Source organism: Condylura cristata, unplaced genomic scaffold, assembly GCF_000260355.1.
Source record: "Condylura cristata isolate star-nosed mole 26May11 unplaced genomic scaffold, ConCri1.0 scaffold00015, whole genome shotgun sequence".
Taxonomy (NCBI): domain Eukaryota; kingdom Metazoa; phylum Chordata; class Mammalia; order Eulipotyphla; family Talpidae; genus Condylura; species Condylura cristata.
Genome location: NW_004567116.1, coordinates 21020458 through 21034709, shown reverse-complemented (window position 1 = coordinate 21034709; position 14252 = coordinate 21020458). Strand labels below are relative to the sequence as shown.

At 33.3% G+C, this 14252-nt stretch overlaps 1 protein-coding gene across 1 annotated transcript in view; it reads right to left on the bottom strand.

Moving 5' to 3' along the window:
- Window positions 1–2585: 2585 nt before the first annotated feature.
- The window catches only part of KIF18A (kinesin family member 18A), a 60135-nt gene continuing 48468 nt past the window's right edge, over window positions 2586–14252 (bottom strand). The window contains exons 14-17 of the mRNA XM_004682963.2: window positions 12521–12962; window positions 11719–11826; window positions 5015–5124; window positions 2586–2973 (exon numbers count right to left, since the gene is read on the bottom strand). Coding sequence (XP_004683020.1) covers window positions 2891–2973; window positions 5015–5124; window positions 11719–11826; window positions 12521–12962 — 743 coding nt within the window. The 3' untranslated portion in view covers window positions 2586–2890. The remainder of the gene's footprint in view (window positions 2974–5014; window positions 5125–11718; window positions 11827–12520; window positions 12963–14252) is intronic.

Here is a 14252-nt window from a genome sequence, read left to right as displayed (position 1 = left end):
TGGAAGTGTGGGCTGAGGAGCGCATGCCTGATGGTGGACACTTGGAGTGTGGTGTGAGCATGCATGAATGGGTGCACCTGAGCTGGAGGCTGAGCACGAGTGTGGCAGAGTGCAGGGGCAGTGGTAGAGACCAGGAGAGAATGTTAGGCACCCTGCATACCTCCCTGCCCTCCACCTGGTTGATTCATTACAAATGACAGTGTAGAAAGCCCATTAAAAGCCTGAAAAAGTCACTGAGGACTCCAGGACTTTTCTTCACTGGTCTCCCACAGAGATAGAAAAACTGTTCTGAGCCTTTCTGCCACTACAACATAAGAACAAATTCCCCAACTAATTAAAAAAAAAGAGGTCTTACTTTAATAAAAGGATGAGCAACTAGCTGCATTTTTGATTCTTAAACAAGTATGCAGCGATAAGATGAACTAAATGCTTGTTGTGCCTTAAAACATTTTAAAAGGGGGAGACCCCACCAACAAACCATGGGCAAAAAGGGATACCACAATTGTGGAGATGTATGGTAAACGAATTTAGTGTTGTAACTATCTAATGGGTCATTCATTGTACTATCCTCACTTAAAAAATATTTTAAGAGTTTGATGTTTAAAAAAACTAGGGAACGACTGGGTTAAATCAGTATGATCTTTTTTTCAAGTCTTCAAGGCTTTTTGTATAGGATCACTGTCCCAGTATGCTGCAATTCCCATTCTTCCTTGATGTGGAACCCTGTCATGGCAGTCTCCAGTGAGCTGAGTTCCATGAAACATACTTTGAATACCCTGATGAAAACAACTAGTGACAGTACTCCCAAGTATTCTCAGTAGTCAAAACAGTCATCTAGGTTTCTATTAGAGCTGTGATTTGCCACATAAAGATGATTTGTTGTCAGGTGTTACTAAGAGTAATCAATTTGCTCTAAGCAATACTTAGAAAATTTACATCTAAACATTTTTTTTCTTTTAATGATTGATGCCTATGTTGCTTTCAAACATGAATACAAAAGCAAATGGCAAAACAATGTAAATAGTAAGACACAACTTTCATGAAAAAAGTATATCACTTTTACATGCATACAAATCTCGACAAGGTAAGAAAAATACTAACAGTGGTTAAACTGGGGGTGATATTTGTAGGGGTGAGTAGGAAGTACATTTCACTGCCAACAGTTCTACCAATTTTTCTTAAGGTATTTTTTTTTTTTTTAATAAAAACAAATTACTTGGTTACGCTCAATCCATGTTGTTAGGGTAGTAGTTCTCATTGGGAGAAGTGGAATACATGAGAGGATCCTGGGATACTGGTAACTTCTGTTGCTTAGTTAGTCATATGGGTATGTTCACTTTGAATATTTATATTAGCACTTATATTTGGGTAATTTTACATTTATATTGTACATTTTACAAAGTTCCTTTAAAATTGTTTATAGTGACATTATTATACTTGTTCTAGCTTAAATGCATTTGTTTTTCTATATATGTTCAATAATTATCTTTCCCCAGGTTCATTCCAATTTATTTTCCTTAATTTATCCTTAACATGGTTGTGTTACCAGTAACTGCAGAGAGATTATTATTAACTTTTATACATGACAAAATCCTTAAGCTGGCAGATAGGAAAATCATCCAAGTCGTATGCTATGAAGTGGAACATAAATATGGTCACTTGATATCTTGCTAGCCAACAATCAGGACTTGGTACAAGGGCTTCTTTTAAAGTATCTAATTACCTAAAATATATGGAAAGGAACTACAGGTGGAAGTGATCGTTAAGTAGACAACACAACCAAAAGCCTATTGACAAAGGATCAGTGTGTATAATGGCTTTCCCTGCAACAGTCCTGTGTGCACTTCTATGAATGTAGGATCTTTGTCAAAGATCATTATTCTACCTCACATTTGGCTAGCCAGATTTTACCTGAAAAGTTTGAATTTTAAGTTGAAAAGTGTGAAGATGGGCTACTTTTTATATTAGGTTCTGGTTTTACATTATTGGTAGTCAATTAACTATTATGCAAATAAATGTTTAAGTTATTTTATTTTGTGGGACAGGTGATTGCTGTATAAAAGTACATTTAACCAATTATTTCTTATGTTCAGAAGAAAAGCAGCACAAACAAGCTAGGTGAATAAGAACAGATGATTAAATTGCAAATCCACTTATTTCTGAATAGCAGGAATGATCAAAAAGCTTTTTCCCATTAAAAGTAAGGAGTCTATGGATTATTTTCAGATGTGGTTCTAGTGCACCCATTTCAGCTAATCTGAAATACAAATCTACAAAATCCACATTGTATATATTCATATTCTATCTAAAATGAGTCTAAAATGTATAAGGGGTAGTAATGACACAAAGGACCAAATATCATAAAATCTATATCTTTAATGTATTTAGTTGCAAGGAACAAGCTAATATTTTATTCATGACAAATATTTAAATAATATTTACAGCTCTTTGGACACATATCTACATTTGTACATCAAAATATTTTTGGAAAGAAAGACATGTATATGATAAGGCCAAATGCACCCTGCATCATAATTTTATCACTTATTTTCAAAATACAGTAATGAAAATTTAACTCACTATTATTGTCTAAACTGTCCTAATGAACTTGTTGTAGCATAAACTAAACCACCATCTGCTGACTTAGAGGTCTCAAAAGACAGTAAATATTCTAGAAACTTAATATATTACACCTTTTTGTTGCAACTTTACATTGCTCAGACACAAAAGAACAAAACAGAAAGAATTTCATTTCCTGTTTGCTGATGATATTTGGGGAAACCCAGATGGTCTTCCTCCCAAGATTTAAATACGTTTCTTAAGAGACACTGGCAATAAATCCTTTTAAAAGCAAACTTGTCGGTTTCATTTTTCTTGGTTTTGAAGTGGCTTATCTTAGATTTTCTTTTGAAATACTTCTTCCAAATTGCCTAGTCATGCTTTGCTTTACTTTATGGATGTTTCGCTTATATTCTAGAGAAGAAATAAATATGTATGGTTTAAGTATATAATTCAAAAATAACCTTCAACATTCATTTGACTTACCAAATATTACTGAAAACTTAAAGTGTAAAAAGGAAAATTTATCCTTAATTTTCAAACATTAACACTCTAGTTTAAAAGTAGAAATTCATTTCCTCATGTTACAAAATGGAGGTAAAATTTTAATTCTCATGGGCACCCACGCACACACCTACCCACACACACACACACAATATCAAGACAAGTCACTGAATAAACTATTATGACTCCTTTCTGAGATAAAATGCCTTTTGTATGCACTGTTCCCTTTATTGCATCATAATTTTTTTTTTCTCAACCTTTGGATTATTTTCTTAGGGCTTTTATACTTCCAAATTTTCCCAATTTAGGAGTATCATTCAAATGTAGTATTACCTGCAGTGCTAATGCTGATTTAATCCAGGGTCTTTCCTTACCACTTCTCCAGCACGTTCTATTTATACCCATTCTTTGTTTTTTTGTCAGCCTTCGCAATGATTCCCTACTCAACACAATATTCTTACCAAGAGAGTCACTGATTTCTTTATGGTCAGTCTAATCTGTTCTGATCACATTAGATTTTAGTTCTACATCGCACATTCCCTTGACATTATATCTTATTTCTCTGATCATTCACTCAGTGGCAGACTCCTTCTTTCCCAATGAAACTATCCCCACCATACCCTCTTTCTTAAATTTGTTCAGTTTAGCGAGCAGTATTATTTGGAGAGCGCAGCCAAATACACTCTAGGGAAGGCAGTACCGATTCTCTTCCTTTTCTGAGAATTCCTGCTGGGTATCTGAACATTTTCATCTGGATATACAATGTACATAAACTATTATCTTCTCTTACTCTAATACCTTTATCTCAGTGCTCCACTATCCTTACCAACACATAATCTTTTAACTTAGGTATGGCTCTTCTTTCCTCATTGTTTGGCAAGTACTATAGTAGGGTATCATCTCTCATTTATTCTCCACAATTTTTTTATTCAGTTCTTTCTACACAAGATATTTGACACATCTTATACTATTCTAAGAATAGATATAAACACATTAGAAAAATGAAATCTTTATTATTTGAATTATCATAAACATTGGTTTTTCCTGGAATTTTTTGGTGGTCTCCAATGGCGGCAGTACATATCTACACATACTATACAGACATGTCATTAAGTTATTAGTAATTTGGCATGTCTAGTCAATTACCACAGCCACAGGCTACCATGAGAAATAAGGACTTAATAAAATTTGGAAAATTTTACACTACTCTTATGGAAGTGAATTGACAGAAAAAGTTAACAACAAATTCTTATCTTATTCTTAGAAATTCATTAGTTCATGAAACTCCATTAAATTTCAAGTGCTATTAGTTATATCTTGAGAGAAGAAACCAAACTGGGTTATAATAGCCTTGGTGTTCACCGCAAAACCTGGCACACAATGTGTAGTGAATATTTCCTGAACGAAGTCCTAGAAACTATAAAGTTCTGGACACCAAGACCTATAAGTGTAGAAAACAATAATGTGGTTTAATACATACATGTATGTATTATATGACATGAACTCATGTCACCCCAACCCCCCTTTGCATTCAGAATACATAGTCACCTCTACCAACATCTTTTTCAACTTGATAGTGGGAGTTATAATTATGGACATGGGTAATCTATGAGATAGAATTAATCATTAATTACTAGTTATAATTTTTAGTTAATTATCTCAATTATAAAATTATCAATTTTTCTGCAATATGAAGCAGAGAAGGTAACAAGTATGGTATATAGTTAAGAAATTTGATTCTGAGGTCTGGAGTCATCATCTGTGTGAGCTTGTACATTTTCTATTATATGTATTAAGTTTCCTTATCTATAATGTGGGTAATCACATTTACTATGTGCTCGACATTATAAGAAGATACAAGCAGATTCTCATCAAAACAATGCTAAGAAATATAAAATACTGTACATGTTAGGTAATCACATCAAATAACAAAGTAAAATGTAAGACATACCCATTATTGGTTTGTTTTCTTGTAAGTGCTTATCACTGGGATTATCTTGTCGAACACGCTTGGCAAATCCAGAATTTACCTCACCAGGTAATGAAGTATTTGATGCAGAACTTAAAAGGAAAGTTCATTTTAGTAAAGCAATTTTTATAGCTCTAATACATGTGCTCCTTTGGAAAAAGGTTGAAGAAAAAAAATGAAATGCTAAACTATTAAGCTGTAACATCCTATAGGAGTAATATACTAAAAAAGATTTTGGTCCACAGGGAAATTTAGCTACGTGTGAATTTGGTGATCTTTATTCAAATTGGTTATTATTATTATGTTAGGAGTATATAACATAGCTCTAAAACAAAACATTTCTTGGTTACTCTGCTGAAATACAAGTGAGCACGGTATTCTTAGAAGTTCATTATTTAATGAAACTCCATCAAATTCCAAGTGCTATTAATTATAATATTAATATTATAATATTACTATACCTTTAGAAAAGAAACCAAACTGGGTTTTAATGGCCAGATAAAGAGTACGTGGTAAGGGATGAAAAATTAACCAGGTCCTTGGAGAAATAATCCTAACCTGAGGAATACAAACAAGTGATGAGAGTCTGGGAACTATTTTTTTTTTAAACCAACTGTGGTAATAGACTGAGAATCTTTCTCAGTTTATATTTATAGAAACTGAAAATTTTAAAATTACATATTTTCATTTGTTTTATCCTCAAAAATTTATATCAATTTTACATTACTGAATGGCCAAATTTCTAACTCAATTTGAATTGGCATATTACTAAACATCTATTATGGGGTATACACAGGATATACAAAGAGACAAAGTACAAACAACCCCACCTGGAAACTTATATAACAAATATAGGGGGCGGGGGGTGTAAAAAGTGAGACAATACACAAAATAACACAAGGGAGAATGAAAAGCGTCCTAAGCATTCAAAACACAAGCTCTGGAAAGTTCCTGATTTTAGAAGCAAGAAAAATGGAGAGATTTTTATGGATGAGATGGGTCTGATCCATGGATGAGATGGGTCTGATGGGTTCCTGAAAAACAGCAATCCTTTGGGGTCAAATGGGAGATGAATATTCTCTCTCTACTCTGATTTAATTAAGTTATTTTTAAGGAATTTAACTAGAAAGATGTATGATACCACTTTACAAGTTGATATTAATTTTTTTTTTTGTCAGACTAACAGCTGGAGGCTCCTGTTTTGTGACATTAACCTGCTTCTCTGGCAATTTTAACCATGTGGTAAAATGATACAGGTATGTATTTGAGGAACAGGAGAAAAATGGTTTAGTTGAATGGTCAGTGAAGTAGCTGAAAGTAATCAGAAATGGTAATATGATAGCAAAGAAAATAGGCATAATCGCATTGAATGCTGGGAAAAATGACAACCTATGTAACTTAATCTTCTATAGCATGTTAAAGTAAGATTACTATGCTTATAAGGTGGTAGTGTCCACTCTATTTAAAAGTGCTAATGATAACTATCTGGAATGGTTATAGAGAAGTACTCGTGTTAGGAAAGTAAAAAAATTCAGATTTATTTATTTATGCATACAAGAATTGGGGTACAGGCCAGAGATGTGGTGGGGTGAGAGGACTCACCAGAAACAAGAGTGGGGAGTAGAACAGGCAGATCTGCTGAAATATACTGCTGAAGGGATCAGCGAGCAAGATAGGAGAGGTCTGCCATGTGCCATGTGGGTCACCACCCTGGGTAGGGATCAAACTCATGCTTTAGTGCTTCATATAACTTCATAGTGCTACACTTTAACGTGTGCCATCCTGGAAGGCCCCTAGAAATTCTATCTTTTTTTTCAGAAATTCTACTTTTTAAATGGTACTAGATACATTTCTACAATTCTGTTCTGAATACCGTTTTAAAAAACTGATTTATATATATATATTTTTTTAAGATTTATTTATTTGTGCATACAGAACTGGGGTACAGGCCAGAGGCTCAGGGGCGGCAAGAGGCTTCACCAGAGACAGAGTGGGGAGCAGAACAGGCAGATCGACGAAGTACACTGCTGAGGGGAGCAGCGGGCGGGTCAGGAGAGGTCTGCCACGCCATGTGGTCACCTCTGGGGCAGGCGGAAATCGAACTCATGCGGAAGCCGCTTCAGATTCTCAGTGCTGGGCTTTAACCCGCTGCGCCACCAGGGAGGGCCCTGATTTATAACTTTTAATTTAAATAAAATTTTAGTAATTTACTATCAGTTCATAGTACTATATATAATTGTGGGGAATATTCATTCTCACTATCAGACTGAGTCCCTCCCTCTCTCTGCTCTAGTAATCACCATATTTTTCAGCCTAAGTGACTTTTGTTGTGATTTGCTAGTTTGTTAGCATTGGGTATTTATATTCTACACTGTCTTTTACTTTGTGACTTATTTTGCTTAGCATAGTCACCATCAGTCCTCTATAAGTGCATTCTCAAGAGGCAAGATTTTATCTTTTTTTTTTTAAGATTTATTTATGCATACAAAACTGGGGTACAGGCCAGAGGTTCCGGGCAGTGAGAGGATTCACCAGAGACACAGTGGGGAGCAGAACAGGCAGATTGGTAAAGTACACTGCTGGGGGGAGCAGCAAGTGAGACAGAAGAGGTCTGCTGTGCCATGTGGGTCACCTCCTGGCCCAGAATGGAAATCACATTAAAAAGGCTGCAGACAGCTTGCAGTGGTGAGCTCCAACCCGCTGCTTCACTACGGAGGGCCGTTATCTTTGTTTTATTAAAGCAGAATAGCATTCCACTGAATATCGCTCTCTATCATGCCATTAATGCAGTCATCTATTGATGGGGAATTATGTTTTTTCATGTCTTGGCTATTGTGAATAATGCTGCAATGAATATAGGAGTACATATACATTTTTGAATCAGTCTTAACATATTTCTTGGACAAATACCTAGTGGTAATATTGTTGGATCATACAGTAATTCTGCTTTTAGGTTTATAAGGAATCTACATATCTTTTTCTATAGTGGCTGCTCCAATTTGCATTTAAAAACAGCCTAACACCCCTTTTTGATTATCTATCAGCTGAGGCAAATATATTTTTTGGATCATTTGGTGATTTTACTTCTTCAAGAATAAAGATCAATGTCATTGGTTACTTTTTGTAAGTATTATCTTGACTTGCAGTTTATCTAATAGATGTTTTTACTATTTAAAGTGAAGCATGATTCTTCACTTTAGTTAATTCTAAAGTAGGCTTTTGAATAATTCTATTTGAACAAAATACATATTTCCAGGAATGTAATCAAAGTCTAATAAGTTGTATATTTACATATAAGTCAAAGACACTCAATTATTATTATTTGGATAAGGTTTCCATTGATGAAATGTTTAACATTTATGTTAGATGCTAAAATTTAAATATTTACAATTGGTGTGGGGGCAAATTCAAATTATATTAAGGTCTTTATTGAGACTCAGCTGTCCACCAGAAATAATTCAGAACTATTAATTATAAAAATTAAGATTTAATCCTTTGTTCTATCATATGGGTAGAATATTGTTGCTTAATGAAGACAACAGATCCTATATTATCTCAGTTGATATAATTTCTAGGTGGAATCATTAGATCTTTCATATGAAATCAAAGATATATGGCAAGTATAACACCATTTCTGGGTGTCAAAGTTATGGAACAAAGAACAAAGCAAACAAAACCCCCAAACTGTGATTAATTTGTAAGTACATTCTTACATATAAGTATAATCTTATATTTGCTAGGATGATTCAATAAGATGACTCACTTTATTGAAATAGCCTGCTCTAGTTGTAGTAAATAAATTGGTATGATTACAATGTCAATATTCTCAATTTAAGTAGTAAGTGAAAATTCAGTTTTGAATATCCAAAGAATGCTTTGGACTTTCTTTCCTCAGAGAGAAGAGCTCATGTCAAAAATAAACAAACAAACAAAAAACCCACCCCCAAACAGATCAAAAACTATACATGGAGTCTTCCCTTCTTTATTTTTAATAGCCATATTAGAATATATGGATGCCTAAATATGTACATAAACTCTTAAGTGGAAAATACCAGTTTATTACTCTTCAAATTTCAAGACTTAATTGGGGAAAAGGAAGATTAAAAAGAAACATAATTATGTACATTTCTAGCAATAATCTCTTTAACCTTAGTTAATGGCAGGATCTAATTAATGGTACCAGAAGGAACATAATAGAGCAATCAATAGACTATAAGAAATTTTACTTTCTTTAATTCTTTCAATATTATCTCACAATAGTAATAGCTCATATGGAAGCCCTTTAACTTAGATATCTAAGAAAACTCCAAATATTCCAGTTACATACCAGGACATTTCTTAAAAAAAGTCATTTGATTTTGATAATGACTGTCTTTATACCTAAGTGGTCTCATTTACCGGAGAAATGAGGAACCAAATAATGAATTGGGGGAAAACAGTAAATATAATAAGCAAAAAATCAAAATCATCAGGCAACTACATTTAGAAATAGTTCCTAGCTATAAACTTGTCACATCTTAGTTACTTTTAGGAAAAAAATCAATGCATTAATTTTAAATCTATGTATTCCAAATCTCTACTGTACTTTGGAGAGGAAAGGATACATCCTTTCTCTATGCCATAAATAGCTTCTTGTAAATTTGTTTACGCTGGTCCAGGTCTATAACTTAAAAAAAGTTATCTTAAGTTTATAGTTTTTCCCGCCACAACTGCATACCAAAGAAAAATAGATAAGTCATTACATTTTGCAACATATATATACTATTATCTTGTCATTGAAATCAATGTTAAATAATGGACTTCATATCATGTAGGTCAGTGTATTTAAAAATTTCCTTTTATCTTTGGTTTTAAGCTGTTTTAATGCTATGTTCTTATGTAAGTATCTTTGCATTAATGCTGCTTGTGAGTTGCACTGATTCTCAAGTCTACATTTTTGTCAGCTTTGGAAAATTATTAGTGTCTCCTCAAATACTGTTTTGTCCCCATTCCTTTTCTCTTTTTTTTCTGGGATTCGAGACACATACATGTTAAACCTTTATAAATTGTGTCCCATATCTTTTTCTTCTCCATAATTTCTATGGAAAATTTGTACATTGTTTTGGACATTTTCCATTAACTTATCTCCTAGTACACTTGATCCATTTTTGCAGAATCCAGTTCTTTGAGAAACTGTCTAATCGCCAATTTTCATGAAATTAATCACAATTAAAAATTTCAAAGTCCTTATCTCATAATCTCAGTATCTACATCATTCATGGATCTCTAAATTTTTTTTCCTATTGCTTCTCAGTCATTTCAGCCTGTCTCCTGGTACACATACTAATGTATGCTACAGTGCTAAATACTACATATGAAAAACCATAGAGGCTCTGGAAGGAATATTATTTCAGATATGATTTAATTTTTTTCTGGAGAGCAGACAAAGTAGAGATAGATCACCTTCATTCAAAACGCGATTGCATATGTTTAAGGTTTATTTTTGGCTCTCAAGAGCTTCACTTTTTCTAATTTGCCCTACTCCTTGAACACATGACTCAGGGGGTTCAAATAAAATCCTGGTTATCCTGGGTGTTTAATAGGTTCTTTCTCCGTGATGATCAATGAACAACAATTTCAATGTCCTACATCCATGAGAATATCTCTAAACAGTTTTGCCTCTTAGCAGTTACTTTCAGCTTATAATCGTGCCCTCTCCACTTCATAGTTTATAAGTTGGTGAATGCCAAGAGGGCAAAAGCTGCATAAAATGATTTTGCTTCCATAGCTCAGTGAGACTGATAGCTCTAGGTTTCCATTTTCTGTCTGCCCTCTATACTTAGGAACTGGCAATGCTAAATAGAAAAAAGAGGCAGAGAGGGTGTGGCTCTCCACAGCTTATTTTTCTTTTCTCTGGGATCTTAGACTCTCAACTTCTGGCTGCCTTTGATTGTTTTCCAGTACTTTCAAGCAGTTGTTAGTTGTATCTTACCAGGTTTTAAAAAGATTTATTTATTTATGCATACAAGAACCGGGGTGTAGGCCAGAATGCGCGTGTGAGAGGGTTCACCAGAGACAGACTGGAGAGTAACAGGAGATCTACTAAAATACACAGCTGAGGGGAGCAGCGGGCAAGACAGGAGGTCTGATGTGCCACGTGGGTCAGCTCCCTGGCTGGGACCGAACTTGTGCTGAGTGGCTGGCAGTAGCTTAAACAATGTGTTTTTAACATTGTGCCACTAGGGAGTTCCCTCTTACCAGTTTTTATAACTGTTCTTGATGGGTATCTGGGTATCAGGCAAGCTACATTGTCATACCCACATACAGAAGCATCCTAATCTTTGCATTTCAATCATATATCAGAATCCATTAAAATAATTCTAGAACTGAATAATTCATTCCTTTCTAAAAGTAAAATACCAAATGAATAAAAACTGTCACCATAACAGAAGTTAAAGACTAAAAGATTTCACTTTTTTTAAAAAAAAATATGAAATAGGAATGCTTAAGGTAAATATCAAAGACATACAGATTTGGGTTTATCAGGAGCTTCTTTTGATAATATAAATCCAGTGCCTCATTCAGGGCAACTTATTATATAAATGCTTAAATATGATACAAAAATCTAGTTACAAGAAAAAGAACTGTAGGAAAAAGTCTGAAGGTAAACTTATGTGAATATAAAGACTGAGTCCATTTCCCCATACCTTGTTAATTTCCGTTTCCTCTTGGCAGCAGCAGTCATTGCCATATAGGATGGTACAATGTTTGGCACAGTCAGAGAATGTTTAGTTGAAAATGAAGAAGGGGCAAGCCTGTATATTGAATAATGAAAAATAAAAATAATTTTGATTTGCACTATGGAGAAAAGTGGTAATATATAATCCCATAATTAAAACATCATTTACTGTGTGAGGAAAACATACCATAAAACTTCTCTTATCTACCTTGAGGTTTATTTCTTTTCCTTTTTACACAGTAGCTAAGAGAATTCTATAATTTCAATAACAGAGAAACTGTTAACACTATCACTCTTCTGTTATTTAGATGAGTTGTGATTATAAAGACAAAGTAAAACGGATATATTTGCTTGGATGACATGTAGTCAACAATGTACTAGAGATTTTTGACTATTTCAGAGTTAGCTGAGATTTGTTAAACTTTAATAAAAGATATGGAATTCCCTTCAGTGAAAATATTAATGACTAATAAACATGGTAATCCTCCAAAGATGACTTGTATTAATTACAGAGTATGTAAAACAGACAAAAGGTCTCTCAGACTTAATAAGGGTCACTAAACTGAAGATATCAACTTAAAAATTTTAAAGAATTTTTAGTGGATTATTATTTAGAGAGAAATGAAGGTAGAGAGTATATTTACTTTTATAATTCCAACAGTATATCTGATCTATGAAATAAATCTCAAATATACCTAAAGAAGTTAAAAAAATCGTTTAAAGGTTGTATAAAAACAACAAAAGAATTGACAAATATTCTTTTTTTGTACCTTTGTAAAGAGTTATTGTTGGGTTGAGATTCTTGTTCATGTAATTTATTCAACAAGTTCCTGTTATCTTCACATATGGTAAATGTAGAGTCCAAATCCTCCTGTCCACATTGTTTTCTCCTATTAACATGGTTATCTACTTCACAAAATATTTTCAGAGAATTATCACAGTTCATATGTGAGTTGACAGCCTGAGAATTTGTAGTATCTGATGATGGTTTTAATAAGGTCACTGCAGATGGATTTTGAAAAGTTTTTCTGCAGTCTTCTGGAGTATACACAATAGGTTGAAGTTCTTTGCTGAGAGAATCATTGAGCTGTGTACTTTCAGAATATGAAGACATCTGGGTATGTTTTCCTTGTAGGGGAGAAGGCATTAATTTTCTTCTAGTTCTTTTTTGTGGAGGAATTTTAGGTAGATTAGACTCACTTGAAGAAGTGCCTGTTCAGGAAAATTAAAAAGATGTTACATAGTTCTTCACTAACTCCACCATTAAACAAAAGGTACATTTTTTAACAAATAAAAATTTGAAAGAAAATAAATGATGGGGGGGGAACTTGGTTTATTGTTAATACTTTTCAACATAGTTAAACTCAATTTAAAGAGATTCTATAACAAAACAATCAATTGCTAATATCAATATCAATTTATATATATATAGTTACCTGAACCACTGGACAATCATGAAAACAAATATCCAACCAAAATTTCATAAAGCAACTTTAGCTTTGAAGTGTGATTTAGGTTCAAGATAACAAAAAATATACTCAACATTTATTAAGTAGAGATTAGTAACTTGTTTTATTAGCATACTGCCAGTTGATTACTGAGTGGAAATCTACTTACATTAACAAAATTGGCAATGATTACAATAATTATTGTAACAATTATAACAATAATTATAACAATTATTGGCAATAACCAATAAAATCCCACAAGAATGAAACAACTGTATCTTTTACAATCACAGATATGGTAGTTCATAAAGCATTTTTGTTGACTGTTTCCTATACCCACATGGCCTATAGTTTTGTACTTATTATCATATTAATTAATTAGATAGCATCAAAGATAAGTGGAAATATTTTGAAGCATACAGAGCACTTTTACTTCACTATTGTTCTATAAAAGTAAGTCTCTTAAAAGAAGTTAACAAATTTAATGAACTTTCCTCAGTGCAATCCCACAACTGTTGTTTTAAAAGAATGATCTATAACCTCTTCAATATTCTATCTCATTTTCCCCTCCATCCAGTAAATATATACATTTCCTTAAGAAGCTGTACTTGACCACCTAGTCTTCTTATTTCGCACACTCTTATTTCTAATTGTCTTCTCAAGTCACTTCACTCTCAAATAACTTATTTTTTCTTTTTTTCTAACTTCTACCAATTCCACCTCTCTTAACACTTACAGTAAAAATCATAATTATGGGCATACCATTCATCTAACTGAAAAATTTTGGTGACTTTTCTTATAGTTCTTGATTAACATTTTTTTTTTTTTTTCTGTGTTGCCTATGTCAATCTAGGGAACTTTACAGTGGCTGACATGAAGTAACTTTGGTTGGGGTATATTGCTCAGGGAAGAAACTATAATGTGTATTTTTGCCCAAGCTTTCAAATCATGCAATAAATTAGCCAAATGATGTTCTATTTGCTGTACAATATAATACTCACTTAAATAACACGGAAAGTTGTATTTCAATGAAGAATTTCAAATTTTCAATTAA